The sequence below is a fragment of the Lepidochelys kempii genome, chromosome 1 (assembly GCF_965140285.1).
Source record: "Lepidochelys kempii isolate rLepKem1 chromosome 1, rLepKem1.hap1, whole genome shotgun sequence".
Classification (NCBI taxonomy): Eukaryota; Metazoa; Chordata; order Testudines; family Cheloniidae; genus Lepidochelys; species Lepidochelys kempii.
This window is the reverse complement of record NC_136380.1, coordinates 166,386,774-166,403,192: the sequence shown is the minus strand read 5'-3', so window position 1 is coordinate 166,403,192 and position 16,419 is coordinate 166,386,774. Positions and strand designations below refer to the sequence as shown.

General features: G+C 40.5%; 1 protein-coding gene across 2 annotated transcripts in view; it reads right to left on the bottom strand.

Moving 5' to 3' along the window:
- URB1 (URB1 ribosome biogenesis factor) overlaps positions 1-16,419 on the bottom strand; it is a 71,255-nt gene that overhangs the window by 37,185 nt on the left and 17,651 nt on the right. The window contains exons 10-19 of one of the 2 annotated variants that reach the window (XM_073362303.1): positions 15,477-15,614; positions 14,883-15,056; positions 14,052-14,196; positions 12,087-12,209; positions 8,429-8,541; positions 7,041-7,160; positions 4,193-4,309; positions 3,561-3,699; positions 2,130-2,300; positions 37-233 (exon numbers count right to left, since the gene is read on the bottom strand). In XM_073362303.1, the coding sequence (XP_073218404.1) occupies positions 37-233; positions 2,130-2,300; positions 3,561-3,699; positions 4,193-4,309; positions 7,041-7,160; positions 8,429-8,541; positions 12,087-12,209; positions 14,052-14,196; positions 14,883-15,056; positions 15,477-15,614 (1,437 nt within the window). The remainder of the gene's footprint in view (positions 1-36; positions 234-2,129; positions 2,301-3,560; positions 3,700-4,192; positions 4,310-7,040; positions 7,161-8,428; positions 8,542-12,086; positions 12,210-14,051; positions 14,197-14,882; positions 15,057-15,476; positions 15,615-16,419) is intronic. The other variant, XM_073362312.1, reaches the window with a different exon arrangement.

Below are 16,419 nucleotides of genomic sequence, written 5' to 3'. Positions count from 1 at the left end.
AAAGCTAGCAATCAAATGATTTTATGCATCCCTTACCAAGATTTCCTTAGCTTGCTGTGGTATCCAGAGACTATAGTATTGGTTAAACTGGTAGAGCTGAGGATACTGAGATGCATTCAGTGACTGGAGTTCTTTATCGAAGAGCTGAAACATCAGACAGAGGGCCAGGGGATCTCTCTGTGTGTGCAGGAGATCAGTAAAAACAGCAACAAGATACTCCACTATACTTCCTCCTACAAAAGCAAACAACAGGTTTGAGACAGAGCTTCTCTCACTGGTAACAATCTGGGTAAGTATACAGAGTAACTCTAGCCACAACACCATTCTCACCCACCTAAACTGAGCCGTATTTAGATAGCAATCACTTTGAGACCACAGCATGGGATTTTCACAAGTGCATGCCTAAGGAGTACAAATCCCACTGAATGTCAAATGGATTTATGCTCCTAATTTCTTGAGGTGCTAGTGAAAATCCTACATACTGTAGTTCTTAGTAAGGTAAATGGTGCCAGATTACACTCAGGCTTGCTACTGGGTTCAACCCCCAACCTGTCACAAAACTAAGTGCTTTTTGCAGTGTTATATTATACCTGTGTTCTGGCTGATCATAGGCCCCAGCACAGCTGCACATAGAAGCAGACATAATCTACATACACAAGTGCAGTTCAGAGGGGAAGCTGTGCACAAATACGCATATCTTGGCCCGTAAATCACTCTGGACACCCCATCCTTCGGGCTACTCACCAGTTCACCATGTGCAGGACCTGGAGAATGCCAGCTTTGCGGATGGGGCATGGGGAGAGAATCCTGATCTTTGCACAACAATTATACCAATAACTACCCATTGTGGCTACCTCACGTATATAGCAGGGTCAGTAAGAATTTATACCTAAAATTTCTAACTCTTTGAAGTTGTACACAAACAAAAGCACTTCTACCTTAAGTCTACCATTTAACCACATATTGCCAAGTTCTGTCCTAAAGTTATACCCAGTGCAACCTTAATAAATTCAGGTCTGAGCAGAGTTTAGCCCATTTTGTCATTTATGCTCCCAATGAACCCCAAAAAATAATGCTGTCAGTCAAGGATTAAAATGGAAGTTTTCTTTAAAAAAAAAAAAAAAAAAAGTTAATTCCCTCCCCCATGGGTCCAATTCTCCAGTCCCAACTAACTGGTTTCAATGGGAGAGTTTCCCACTATTTGTTAAACCAAACACAATCCTTTAAAACCATTCAGCTCTATTTCACTTAAGCACTTCCTTTTCCCAGTCACGGCTATTGTAACATAGTCGTCATTAAGTATCAACGGGGTGCTTTTAGAATATGAACTTGCATCATTCTTCCCCCAAATGAGCTTTTTTGGGGGGTGAGGGTGGGGGAGGGGAGGTTTGGTTTTCTACATTTTCCATAAGGCCACAAATTAACGTGAGCAATATTGCTTCCTACATGGCTACACTGCATAAAAAGGACAGGAACTCCAGGAAGTTCCTTTGGGTGACTTTTTTATATGTTCTTACCTCAGGAGCAAGGGAGGAAGGCATGCACTCCTCTCTCACAAAAGAAACAGGAAGTAAAGGTTTATGCTGCAAGAATCTTGGGGGCCTCTCAAGACAGGGCTGTCTATGCTGAGACACTTTGCCTCTGCCCTGGTTCCCAGCCCCTTGTCAGCAGAGTTGTGCTTACAGGGGCTCCCTTCTCTGGCTCTCTCCTCAGCCACTGATGTGGGTTCCACAGCATCAGAGGATAGGTGGGCTCTTTACTTCTGATATGACCAAAGTAGCTTTCCCACAAGAGTACCACAGAGTCGGTGGTGGTGGGACTAATGTTGTAAAGAGCAGTCATCACCTTCATACTGCCCTCATGGATCAGATTCTATACCCTGTGCATCTTCCTTGGGGCCAGAAGAGGGTAGAGGCATCTTGCACCCTTTAATGCTTCTCGGAGCTAGGATTCCTTGGATCTGTTTTTTCTCCACTTGTAGAAGCAGAGAGTACAATATGGTTCATTGATTTTCATACACAATAACTAGAGTAACCACTGCATGAAAATGATAAACTATTCCCCCCCTTCCACATACAGTGTGAATCTTTTTAGCCACTCTCAGGGACATATATAAACACAGTAAGTACCCATTTCATTTTCAGTGTGAAGCAACAACTTATTCCTGGCTTCTAACGCAGCAGGGACAACAGCACTGAATGGAAAAGTGTGTAGAATCATGTCTTCATTTAAACTGAATCCAATTTCTTCATCTAGGCCTTCGCTGCCCTCCACAAGGACATCAACCATATCCAGGACATCTAGTTACCAATGAAAAAATGTTAGGGTTCTGAGTTCAAGGAGACACTACTTTTAGGATACAAGTACACAGGAAATAAAAGGACATTTAAAGGCATGGGTAATTCAGGAGAAAATAAAGGGAGCATCCAATGTTAGTGCTGTATGCAAGTGAAAGGGAACAATATAATACAGCTTGGGGGTCCAACAACCCAGGGATAATAAGATGTCTCTTTGAATATACATTAACGGTACAAATCAGACAAAGGGTGAAAGACAGGTATATCTGGCTCCTAATGATGGTAAAATTGATGGCACTCATAGCATGTTTACATTGTGGGTGGCTTTCAAAGCTGATGCCCCATTAAGAGAAGTATGGAGAAAGGGGAAATAGCACAAGCAGAAGTGGATGAAGGCATCGCACCAAAACATCTGCAGTCAGAGCACCTCTGGAGGAGACGGGAGCGCATACAGGGGAGGCAGCTGCTATACTCTTTAAAAAAAAAAAAGGGGGGGGGGGATGTGTGTGAGCCATGTTCATTCTCCTGAGCCCTGAATTCCCAAAGTGGAACTAACATTCCCATGTCTGTATTCTCAGCTAGCCAAATCCTAGTCCCTGAAGGGGGAGGGATAGCTCAGTGGTTTGAGCATTGGCCTGCTAAACCCAGGGTTGTGAGTTCAATCCTTGAGGGGGCCATTTAGGGATCAGGGGGCAAAAATTGGGAATTGGTCCTGTTTTGAGCAGGGGGTTGGACTAGATGACCTCCTGAGGTACCTTCCAACCCTGATATTCTATGAAATAAGTCAATAAGAATTTTGATGCTGCAGTCAATGGGACCAGGATTTAGCCTAAAGAGCGCAAGCAGCAAGATTCCAGCTGCCTACTGAGTGTGAACACAAGAAGTGGGAGGGGCTCTGGTACGATCCTTGCCCCTTGCTCATATATGCAGGGGGAGCTGGCCCTGTGGTTTAAAAGAAAGCATGAATGCAATGGATTTGACTTTGATTAAAAACTGGTACTGTGGGACACTGAACTGAAAGCAGATCAAAAGTAAGATTTTATTTGCATTTTTAAAACTGCAAAGCTGTGTCACAGATTACCTTCTGGTGTGAGGAGACGCCCTGGCCATTTAGTTTTTACTTACAGAGCTGAATACAATTAAAAGGCCCAATCCTGTAGTTCCTTACTCAGGCAAGATTTCCACGGGCATCAGTAGCAGGTTTGCCTGATTAAGGACTGCAAGATTAGAGGGAGCAGACATCACTTTGGGATCATTACATACCATCAATGTGAGAGATGGGTATGCTAACACTGTCCACGTCTTGTTTAAATAAGTTGACTTGGAGCATACTGGCTTCCTGGACAAGGTCGGCGGCTTTATCTGTGTATGGATAGGGGTTTGTCACCAACTTCATTAAAATCTGCGAACCAAGATAAAAGTCAGTCATAGACCCATGAACAAGCATGCTCATTGCAATTCTATACAGAAAATGCTAGTTATAGGGATATTAAGTGAAACAAAAGGAAGGGCTTGGGAATTTAACATCTGGAAAAGGTGAGCAGGAAAAGAAATGTTTTCTTTTAAAGATTAGATTTTATTGGAATTAATCTTATCTGGGAGTTTCAAAGGAGCCTAGCGGGTGGGATGCCCAATAACCTTAGCCTCTTTTCTCCTCATGCCAGCACTGCTCTGGTAACAATACATCCTACAGGAAGTCAATTCCCCCCAAGCCTTTTCATCCACCCCTTCACCAAGGACAACAGATATGAGTTCTGTGTAAAGGATTTAGTCACAGCCTTTCTCAGAATTCATTCACAAGCCTTTGAAAGGATTTTCCTCAATAACAGCAAAGTAATTAGCGTCCCATTAATGTTATTCTTGACATTGTTTATCTAAGTAATTTGAACAATTACCCTCTCCAAAAACTGAATCACAGATTCCTTTTTGTCTTCTATTGTATTATCCAAGTGTTCCAGCCACAGTACAAGTTCCTTCCACGTGTGCTCAAATACTCCACTGTCATGCAAAACCTAGCCGGAAAAGCAGCATGAAAGAGAAAAGAAATAGTGTCTATTTATAGCTTTTTGCACAGCAGCTTTCATTTTTATTTCTTTTACTAAAGACAGAGTAGCAGCAGATTGCTGAACACCAACACTGTCCCCCTCTCTAACTTCTGACAGAAGGGGCCTGATTCTTACATATACCAGTGTTGCTTCAGACCACCCCAGTTCCACAAAAGGGCCCCGAAGTGGATGTAAATATTATTTACTGCCACTTTACATTGCCAAAGCTGTGTAAAGTGGCCTTGATGTAAATGAGAATCAGGCCCCATGTCTATATTCATGCTGTCCCCTTTGCTGAAAGCAGCTGTCTTCTCCTCCAAAACTTTTCCCAACACATACTTTTTTTTTTTTTGCCCAGCTTTATACAGCACTCAGATACAACTCCAATTTGTTCTTAGTCTTGCAGTTACTGTCTTGGATCTATGCATTTTAAGCCCCGATTCTGCAAACAGCTACACACACAATTAATATCATGCACACGAGTAATCCAGTTGAACAACATGAAGCTACTCGTACATGTAAAGTTATTCATAAGGGCAACTGTCTGCAGGACTAAAGTGTTTGTAACATTGGGGAAGCAAGGATCTGGCTAAACTACAGCCTGACTGCAATCTCACAGCAGTATAAATCAAAAGCAACTCAGGCCTGATCTAAACACAGTTTTTGTACTGATTAAACTATTTCAGTTATGGGTGTTTTTTTTATCAAAATGATTAAATCAGTAAACCCCTAATGGGGACATAGTTTTACCACTGAAAAGGTGCCGTATAGGTTATTCCCAGAAATGGTGGGTAACAAGCTATAGGGACGAGGTCCTTTTTACAACTGCATCCACGCTGGTGATCAGTTGCCAGCCAATATAGTGAAAGCAGTACAAAAACTGTGTAGGCAAGTTCTAACTCCACTGAAGTCAAAAAAGTTAAACCAGAGTTAAGTGAAAGCAAAATCAGACCTTTTGTGTTTAAAATAGTAGCACAGGTAATCATGTAATAATTAAACTAACTGAGGTTACTGAAAGAGAGAGGACACTATTGTACCAAAAATCAAATAACAAGCTTCTATACAGTTTTATGAGCTTTGTCTTTTGCAAAAGATATACTGAAAACAGTTCTCTTTCAGGGCTCAGTTTGTTCAGCTTTCACTCTGTGTGCTATACCGGCAGATACAAAAATAGCATCTCTGATTACACGAATCTGACACGACAATTCATCCAAAATAATGATTCACTCTTAAATAATTAACTACTTCTGGCAGATTCTCAAAAAAGAACAGTGCTTTCAGCCCTCATGAAAAGAGGCAGGAACAGAATGCAAAATTTGAAAACATTCCTGCAATTTATATTCCATTATGTTAAAAAATAAAGCAAAAAAGACTCATTAAAATCTTTTTTTTTTAAGTTAAGAATTTTTAAAAGCCCATTGGAACTGATACAACTGTCCTGACCTCGCCACTTATGTCTCCCTTTCAAAGAAAATAGAACAAACTGAAAGGAGAAAGTGAATCAGGCAGCCCAAATCTCTGCTCATCAACCAAATATACTACCAAAAAAACCCACGCTATTGCTTTTAAATGTAAATATGTTTAAGCACCAGAGGCTCACACAAGAGGAGCTTACCCACCACCATTAAGGACTCCATGTTTTCGAACCAGGCTTTTCCTATGCAGCTGCCAAGAGTAACTGTAACAGAAATTCTACTGGGTCCCAAATTTCTGGCTCTGATCCTGAACCCTATAACATCTATGGGAGTTCTCTCACTGTCCTCGCTGGGAGCAGGTTCACTGTCTTTAAACCTTTGTACTGAATTCCACTGCCCCAGACGTGGTGTTACCATGCAAGCATTAAAATCCAGAGGCCGCTGAACTCAGTGTGAAGACCCTCACTAGCTCCAATGGGCTTTGGATTGTAGCTTAAGTCCTTAAAAATTCATCTGTGATCTGGCACCTTGCTTTCCTGACAGTGGCAGCCAATGCTAGTACCATGGGCAGGAGGAGCACACTAGTGGGTAACAGACTCATGTGCATCTCAGTGGCTGCCATGAACTATACAACAGAACTCCTTATGTAATTTCTCTGATAAAAGCAGCTGTTTCTAGCTTTCAGAATGCAACCTGTGATTAAACCTGATAACAGTAATCACATGCCATATCAGTTTGGTTTGGGGCAAGTTCCTGGACCTGTGCAGAAGTCCCGAGAGTTGCTGGGGCTATGTACAGCCACAATGATCCACCTGCATGGACCTGATTGCAGAGTCATGGCCTAGGAATGCCTAGGGCAGATTTTTTTAATTTAGGCTCCTAAATCCATATTGAGGCATCTAACTAGAACTGACCTGATTTTCAGAGGCACCAAGCTCCTGCAGCTGCCATTGACTTCAATGGGATTTGTGGGCCCTCAGCACTTCTGAAAATCAGGCATCTTCTATTTAGGTGCCAAAATTTGTTTTTTAAAGGGTAAATAATATTTACTGCTACCCAGAAAAGACTGTGGCCAATGGGACTATTTCATGTGAGCAGTACAGGCTGGCTGTGTGCCATGCTCCACACAGGAAGGAGTGAATAATTACAGTCAAATTAAATTAGAGACACTTTAAAACCAAAGTGCTAGAAAAACAACCTTTGCGTGATCAACATCAAAACCCTGCTGTTGGCACAAGCTATATAAATGTGTTTAATTATTTGAGGCCAACAAAAACACTTACCTTAATGATCAGTTGTTTTGTTGATGTTTTCAGTTGTGAATGGTTACTTGTTACAAACATTTTCATCAGTAAATAAAATACTGATCTTTCACCATGAACCTTTTCTGCTTCCAAGACATCCTAAAAGAGTAATGGGTTTAAAACTCCCTTGTGTGGTAACACGGACAGGAATAAGTTACACTGAGGCAGCAGAATAGCAAAAACTCCTTTGCAGGCCATAGCTTTTTTGGGCTGGCCAAGTGGAAGTAGCGTGATTTGAACAAATTCTGCAACTAGTGGGTGAGCAAGAGGAGTGTAATAGCTTTTGAGCAGTGGAAAGAGTGTGTCTAATAGGAAAACCAACTAACAAAAGGGTCTAAATAGAGCAGTCTCTTCACCACACTGTTTAACTTTCACTCATCACCAATAATCCTGACATCACACTAATACTGACTCAAGGGGAAATAAATCCTTTTATCCCAGGGCTGAATTTAGCTCCTGAAGAAAGGGAAACCAGTGTAAGTTGCTTCTGTTCTGACAGGTGCCAAATTATTACAAATGTGCACTACTTTACTGCTTATTCTATTTTTTTGACCAACTCAATGTGAAAAATACAAAAACCCTGTGCATCACTGTTGAATGGGGCCTTCTAACTTTTCCTTTAAGCACTTGCCTAACACTAGTAGTGTGCAAAACAGAAAAATTACATTGCTGTTGAAACTGTCAAGAAGTAAAGGGTTTTTGGGGTTTTTTTTTGCCCGTTTCAAAGATCTTTCCTGCTCCCTCTTAAGTCTCTTCCCTATTCTCTATGACTGGCTGAATATGATGGAGACTCTGTTATCATGGGGGGTTCCAACCAGGGCAGCACTGAGTCACTTCTTTCCCCCACTGCCAACTCTCACAAGGCAGGTTCAAATCCTTTCTCCAGCCAGCTGTAGGAGGCTCTCTTCCTATATGTGCCTGGAGTAAATGAGAAGAGAGGGGAGTTTGTGAAAGACTCTACTTGCATAAGCAAGGAGCCACCTAGGGTAAGGTTCTTCTTCAGCAGGTGTTTAGAAGCAGCACCCTAGCATCCTGCTCATCTCCTTGATTTGCAGCCACAATCTTTTCATCCTCAGTGTCCAGAAGATTCTCACTCTTGCCTCTGGGAGCAACAGATTTTAGGATGCCCATTTTAACCCTTCTTAGCAGAGGAGGGAATTTCTATTCCCATGGACAAAAGGCCCTAGGCTGGGACTCTGCATATCTGATGTTGAGCCAATGATTCCTGTTTGCAATAAAGAGGGGATCCTGCCTAATAGAAACAGATGCTGAAATGATAGGACTGGCACTAAAGACATGCAGCATCAGAGACAAAGACATGAGGGCAACTGGCAAAAGAAACAGATAAACATCTGCAATTCTCCTACCTGTACTCTGAACCAAGCAAATTTATTTGCCGGCAGTTCCAGGGCCACCTTCAGTATATGGTGCTGTAGAACAGGAGGGATCGCCTCTCGCAACCCTTTTTCAGTGACAATACCTGGGGTTGGAAAACAGTTAGTAATAATATTATTTCGCATTTCTAGAGGAACTGTCATGCAAGGACCTCAGAGAGCTTCACAAACATCCATTATTTAAGCCTCAAAGCACTCTTATGAAATGAGCAAGCAAGAAATTAATAGATTTTAAGGCCAGAAGGGACCATGATTAATATCTAGTCTGACCTCCTGAGTAACACAATCCAAACGACCTCACCCAGTTCACACTGTAGGGATCATTAGGCCCACCCCTGAAAACACAGCCCGTCGGATTATCACGTAGTAACTGCAAACAGTAGTTTTCCACAGCAAGTGAAAAAGAAAACCCAGGTGCATTTCAGACTGCAGTGGGAAATTTAGCAAAGACTCTGACATGGAATTTGACCGAGGAATTATACCCGTACTGTTACAAAATGTGCTGTGGCATATTTAGTAACCACAAGTGAACTTTGGGCTTACATCTCACCAAAAGTAGCTTTTAATCATTTGTTTGCAACAAGTTGTATTTTTCACCTAAAGCAAAAAACAGACTGAGACAGGATACTTAATTTTCCTAAATTAACCAGAGATCAAATTCTACCCATATAATTCACAAAACTAGTGATGCTACCATTGGTTCACTGAGCACAGACGTACTGGCGATACATTCCGCACTGTGGCAGCTGCCTCATATTTTAACTCCACTCTGGTATGGGGTGAGCTCAGTGTTCTCTTTTCTTGTATTGTGTAATTTGTATATGGGACAGCACATTTAAAAAAGATAGCAGAACTAATAAAACTCCAAAGTTCCACCAGCGGCAAAACCAAATAATAAAGTGGGATCAGCTGTTAAACATACAGATTGTTACAAGTCAAAAATAGACTGCCTGTCTTCAGTCTCACGGGCAGACTGCTCAATTCTGTGCAGGAAGATGGGAGTTTTGTGACTAATTTTTAAATGTACATTGCTGCCACGAAATGTGAAGTGCTAAAATTTTATTCCTTCTGTCACATTATAACTAAACACAATACCAAGGGGTCATTGCCTTATCAAGATACATGTCCCTCCTTTAGTTTTTTGGAAAAATCAATCCATTATGATGCAAAAAATACTGGGACACACAGGGCACGTGATTTTGTGAGGCAGCCACAGAATACACTGACCATTGCAGTGCGCTCTGATAGGGGGAAGAGGGGAATAGCAAGCCCATGCATTAGTGTGTTTATTTTAAAGACTTTTGGCTCTTCTTTTCTTGACAAACTTTTAATTTATGTAACTCTTACTCTTATATACCTAACAAGGGACTGTACATAGTAAAGATAATTATTCTAGCTCTGTGGAGTACAGAAAATTTACATACTTCTCTATTCAGTTTTGCTGCACAAAGAAACACTCCTTGGGCAACTGTTACATAGGAGACAAACTCAAACCATCTCATATTACTGTTAATAATCTCCTATTATGATCTTCCCTCAGAAGCAACACCATGTAGAATTCCATCCCTCTTTTCTTGGACTGAAGGAAGCATGATTGACAAAACAGAGCAGTAGAAGAAGAAAGGGTTACTTTTGACACTTCCAGAAGAGACCACTGCATTGATAAGTGATTTTTTTTAAACCTCTAATGAATTACCCTGTCCCTTTAAGAGATTGCAATGTTGTTACAAATATGAAGAGTTCTAAAATAATTTATTTAGGTTGGGATTGTCATAGGGGCCTGCGGGAGTTAGACGCCCATATCCCATTGAAAGTCACTGGGAATTAATAAACAGCAAGTTTAAAACAAACAAAACGAAGTATTTCTTCACAGAACATACAGTCAACTTGTGGAACTCTTTGCCAGAGGATGTTGTGAAGGCTGAGACTATAACAGCGTTCAAAAAAGAACTAGATAGACTCATGGAGGATAGGTCCAATGAATCTATCAATGGCTATTAGCCAGGGTGGGCAAGGATGGTGTCCCTAGCCTCTGTTTGCCAGAAGCTGGGAATGGGCGACAGGGAATGGATCACTTGATGATTACCAGTTCTGTTCATTCCCTCTGGGGCACCTCGCATTGGCCACTGTCAGAAGACAGGATACTGGGCTAGATGGATCTTTGGTCTGATCCAGTATGGCCATTCTTATGTTATGTTCTTATGAGTTAGGCACCTAGAAATTCCAGATATTTGAAAGTAAATTTTCTGTAAACAACATCAAGAAGTAGATTAGAAGATTATTTTTAAAATTTAAAAATAGGAGTGGATGTGACAAAATATATATGGAATTTAAGAAAAAAATATCTTTTTCCTGTTGTGACGCTGGCAGACCAGGTGCCAGCATTTGCCAAGTCTGAAGGCATCAGCTGAGCACTGACAAATTCATATCTGGAAACCAGACCTATATATTAGTATTGTTCAAGATAGTTGTTAGACTTGTAAGAATCTGTTTAGACTCTATAAAATCTTTATAAATTGCTCCGCACATTGATCTTACTTCTAATGTCTGTAACCCATGCTGTAAGGTAATATGAAAGTTTTGTTCTATAAATTTTAAAAATGCCTGCTATGAACTTGTGAGCCTCAGCAGGAAGAGTGGTTCCCCCACCCACCAAGAAAGATTATCCAGGCCATTGTAGGACAGAAACTTTGTGGATTGCCCAATCCACCCATGAAGAAGTTATATGCAGGAGCTCTTGTCCCATCAGTTTAAACTCTGGGGGAAGGGCACATAAAGATGCTCTCAAGAGGAAATGGTTAGTTCTTTGCTGTTTGGACTCTTACAAGGGCTGGAGCTAAGAAACAAAAGCAGAGATTCCCCAGAATCAACCTAGGTTAGCCCTAAAAGACATAAATGGACAGATTACTACATCTCTGTCACCTTCTGGAACCACAGACTGTAACTCATTTGTGCTTATAAGTTGCCTGCTTTAAAGTGTAAATAACTCTCTCTTTTTTCCCCCTAGTTAATAAATCCTTAGTTTATTACAGGATTGGCTACCAGGGTTGTCTTTGGTGTTAGATCTAAGGTAAAAACTGATCTGGGGTAAGTGACTAGTCTCTTGAGACTGGGAGCAACCTGAATAGTTTTGATTTTTGATGTAAGTGACCATCCATCACTAAATCCAGCTTGCCTGGGTGGCAAGATAGACTGGAGTGCCCCAGGGGACTGCCTGTGACTCCATGGTAGCACTCTTACAGTGAAACAGGAATTCACATTTGTTACGGGGTTGGAGAAATCTAATTATAGAACATAGCACCAGCTTGCCCTGCTTTTCTGACAGTCTGGCTGTCACTTACAGTCGTTAACCACTCCAGACAGCAACACCCCTGTAACCCTTAATATGTATAGTTTTAAAGCTAAATCCTTGGAGCAGCGATCTTGCCATTTTACATTTGTTTGTGAAGTGCCATGCCCTGCATAAACAGCAAAACGAAATGGTAATGTAATGGAGAGTCTAAAACAGGTTACTCTTTTGAGAACACTCCTGTTCCTTTTTACTAAGTAGAAAAGCAATCAACCTCTCCTGCTAGAGGCTTTTAATGATTTCATTAGCCAGCTGAAGAACATTTAAATACCCTTAACATACCTTTTAGCAGTTTGCTGAAATCAAAGTTGCTCTGAGCTACCAAATGGGGAACAACCTTCTGACAAAGGCATATGACCTGAAGTAACACAGCTTTCAGAAGAGTGGTCTCTGCATCATCTGAGCCTGAACACAGATAGAATTAATATATTTAGAATTAGTTTATTTTTCCTTCATACAAAGGAAACCCACAATCTCGCAATGTTTTAACACCGTGATACTTCAACTAAGGCTCTCAAGCCACAAGTGGCTCTTTAATGTGTCTCCTGTTTGCAGCACACAATATTAAAACACTGTGCGATTTACTTATTAACCAGTCAGGAGGTTTTTACTATGTTATCAACTAATTAAATTATCAACTTGCACTAAGTTATTAACGTATTTGCTGTGAGAATAATATATTTTATTATGGTATATTTCAATATAGACACATACTAAATATTTCCCGTCATTCATACTACTGTGGCTTTTTTGGGTAACGTTGATTGCTAATTTGGCTCCTGAACCACAGAGGTCCGAGTATCACTGCTCTAACCCACACTGTGAATTATTATTTGTATTATCAGTAGCATCCACTACGAGCTAGGCTCTGTCCAGCTGACTAATAAAAAGAAGCAGAACTAGGTGCATACCTCTTTTTCTGTATAAATATTTACACTTTTAAATCTGGATTAGTTTATCAAATTCTTACATGGGGAACTGTGATTTTTGAATCTGCCTGTAAAGTGCCCCACATATATGAAGATACCACCTCTTCCCTTAAAAAGCATACACTCTATACCATCCATCAATCTCTAAAGTTGAATGTCAGAAAGAAATAGGAAAACAAAGAATCCAGCTAACCAATACAAATGCTTTTTGTCATTGACATTGGGTACATTGGTGTTGGATATGCAGTATATACTGGAAATGTATCACTATTTATTTCAGCTAAGGTTTCTCTCTCCCTGCTGTGGTTTTTTAAAAAATAATCTCCAAAGATGAAGCTTTAGAAGGAGACCACAGAGTGTCCGTAAGATGAGCAGCAAGTACAACAAACACCATCCTTCACACACAGCAGCCATCCACTTAAAAGCAAAAGGCATTTCAGCAGCCTAAACTATTTTTCTGGTTTATTGACAGCTGAATTGATGTGAGGCTGCATAAAGGCAAATTGTTGTACAGCTGCTAGTGGAAGTAAATAAATACAGAGTAAAAATAGCTGACCAATTCTTTACAACATTTTTTTCCCCGTCGGCCAGCATTTCCCAAAACGTGGAACATCCCCTCGCCCCCAAGCAGGTGTGAAAGACTAGATGGGAAGATGAGGACACATCTCTCAACTGTTATCTACACTCTCAATTTACAGTTTTTTAAAAATGAAATCTCTAGCTGTAATGGCTGCAAAGAAAACCTTGAAAACATGACCTGCGAGTAACTGATGCAGCAGAGCCTGTCTGAGTTTGCAGAGAGCCTGAAACAACTGCTTTTTAGATGTGAACTGCCCAGTTTGTTACGATAGGTGCTAAATCAGAGGCCAGTCATGATACTTTAAGTGTCAATATTATTAACTGTTTCGCTGCTCACAAAACTGCGATGAAAGGAGAGGAAGTTTCATATTGTGAAGAGCTACACAAGCGTTTCTCTCATCATGGGACATGCCACCCTGGGAGGGCACAAAGTAAGAATGGGTGCACAGAAGACATATCAATTAAGACATGTAGGCCATTAGCAATATTTGGCTAGGCTACAGAGGGCACGACTGGTTTCATTTTCCTGTAGAGGGACTCAGTTTTAAAAAATGTTGGAACACAGCTATAGACAAAGGTCGTTGTGAAAAGACCCAACTGACTGCATACCAAATACCAAGGATAAAATCCAGGCTCCAATGAAATGGTGGCAAAACTTCCATTGACTTCAATGGGGCCAGGATTTCACCACAACTGTTTATATACATATAGGATGTTATGCCTACAAATATTTTCCTACCGTGCTGTTCATTGGTTTCTGTGATCTCAGTCATTTCCTCCTCAATGGAAATGGTGTCTTCCCTTCTCTCCCCATCATGTTGTTCTCTCTCTTGTTTTAGAAGTGACTGCCAGACTGCCACTATGCTGTTCATGTCGGGTAAAAGCTAAAGGCAATATATATTATATATATATGTGAGAAAAAAATCAAAAGCTCTTCAGTGCTGCACAATGCTGTAATGTTGCAAATATTCCTAACACTGAGGAGGAGAATTGCTTATACGATGCAATATGAATACATACTGAAATCAGATTTTTATTTTCAGCTCTGCAGAGAACATACATATGAAAGAAGAACACTGTATTAAAACAGATATGAAAAGTTTACCAAGTGCTTAGCATTTTTTGGCTGTCTGGATTTCAATGTAATAAACATTTTCAAACCAAGGACCAGTTTCTGCTATAGATCACCAGGGTGTAAATCTGGATGAACTCCACTGACTACAATTTACTTAAAGGGAGTGTAGAATTTGGCCCCAAATTATTAAAAAGCTGCTCTTAATTTTAATAGTTTTCCTCAGTACTAGCACACCAGCTGCCAATGTTATTAATTCATTTTAGAACAGAATTTTTTTGGCATTTCCACTGACCAGATTTATTAGCTACCATGCTGTACTACAGCACTGGTTATTAACACTTAATAAAAATGTCTATAAAATACCAAGGAACTTTTATGTGCTTGGATCCCAGGATACAATAAATCAGGGGCAGAGTACCCCAGTGCACTGGAGCAGTTATCTGCTGCAAATGTGTAATTCTAGGCCCCTTGTTGTTAATACTTTCTATTTTGTACCTTGCTAAGGGCTTCTCTGTACAGTTGGACAAATTCCTGCATCATCAATGGAGTGTAGATTTCTGACTTTTGCCATATTTCCTCATTCAAACAGTGCTCAATATTTTTCAGGGCTCTTCTCAAAATAGTTGACATAAGGGACAAGATGGTGTGTTTCACTGTTTTGCTGGGTAACTAAAAGAAAGAGAAGCTGAATTAACAAAGTTACAGTGCTTCTTCCCTATGCTTTGTATTCAAACTACTTATTTTGGCGTATATGTCGAAATTTGTAAACAAAATAATTTTTTCTTAAAACGTAGGTTGGGTTCTTTTACCGCATGCATTCTCACTGTACGCAGTAGAAGAAAAAACACCAGCCCTTACAACCAGTAAGCATTTGCACAGCTGTAGCTTACAAGAAGTTAACAGAAGCAACGATCAGTGCGACTTAAATACATGTTTAAGTGCTTTCCTGAATTGGGGTCACTATTTGGAGCATTCGGCATAAAAACTGATAATTACTTGATTTTAAGTTACTTGGATGATCACCTTTCACACTCTTAACCCCAGGGAGGTTGCTTGGGAAAAGCCACCCAGAGACAATAAAACGCTTACATTTAATCCCTGGGTGAACATAGTTTTATTGCACACCACAGGAACTGTTGTTACCATCACCATAGAAAGCAATCTAGGGAGTGGAATAAACTCTGCAGTTTTAAAAGAGTTGGAAATCTCTGGTTGAGCCTCATAGATCTGAAATAAAAATGAGAGAGTTTAACCAAGACTGATGTAATCGTGCAGATTTGCAGCCAATTCTATAGAACACATTACAAACACAACATTTTTTGTCAAATGTTACTAACGACAGTACTAAATGTCAGGTTCCACGGAAAGAGAAGGGCACTCGAAAGTTAACCACAGAGCATACATACTTAAAACACAGTCATTCTGCAATGAGGATTACTAAGGAGTAGTAGTATATCCTGCAGAGAATACATCAACTTTATGTTCGGTTATACAGGAAACCTGCAAAAAATTTGCCTATTATCCTTGGAAGCCCTGCTCTATTCAACAGATGGCACTGTATACCCCACTCAGCTATTTTAAGATAAAAAAATACAAAGGAGTATACAGCAAGTACAAAAGGATTCTCTAGCCATTTGTTGTTGTGTCTTGAAAACCAAAATCCTCACTGGGATTTTTCTCACAGACTGTAATGCCAACTCCTTCTCGTTCCCAATTTAGCTAAAAGTTTGTACCTCTTTCTACTCCCAGAATGGCCTTTTACCAAACGACCTTCTCACTCACTTTACAGCTACACCTCTCAGAGCTGCCATGGCTCCGGCCATGGTTCACTTTCCTCAGCGTTCCCAGAAAACAGGGTGTGACTTTTTTCTTTACCATCTTCAACGTTTATTTTACAGCACCCTGCCTCTTCTTTCCTCACAGAACATCAATCTCTGAAGGTATTTCAGAACCCTCCTGTCCTTCCTGTTTAGGTCATTTAAACCACAAAAGTTTACCTTCTCTGTAACTGGGCCTTCGGATCTGGTTTGAT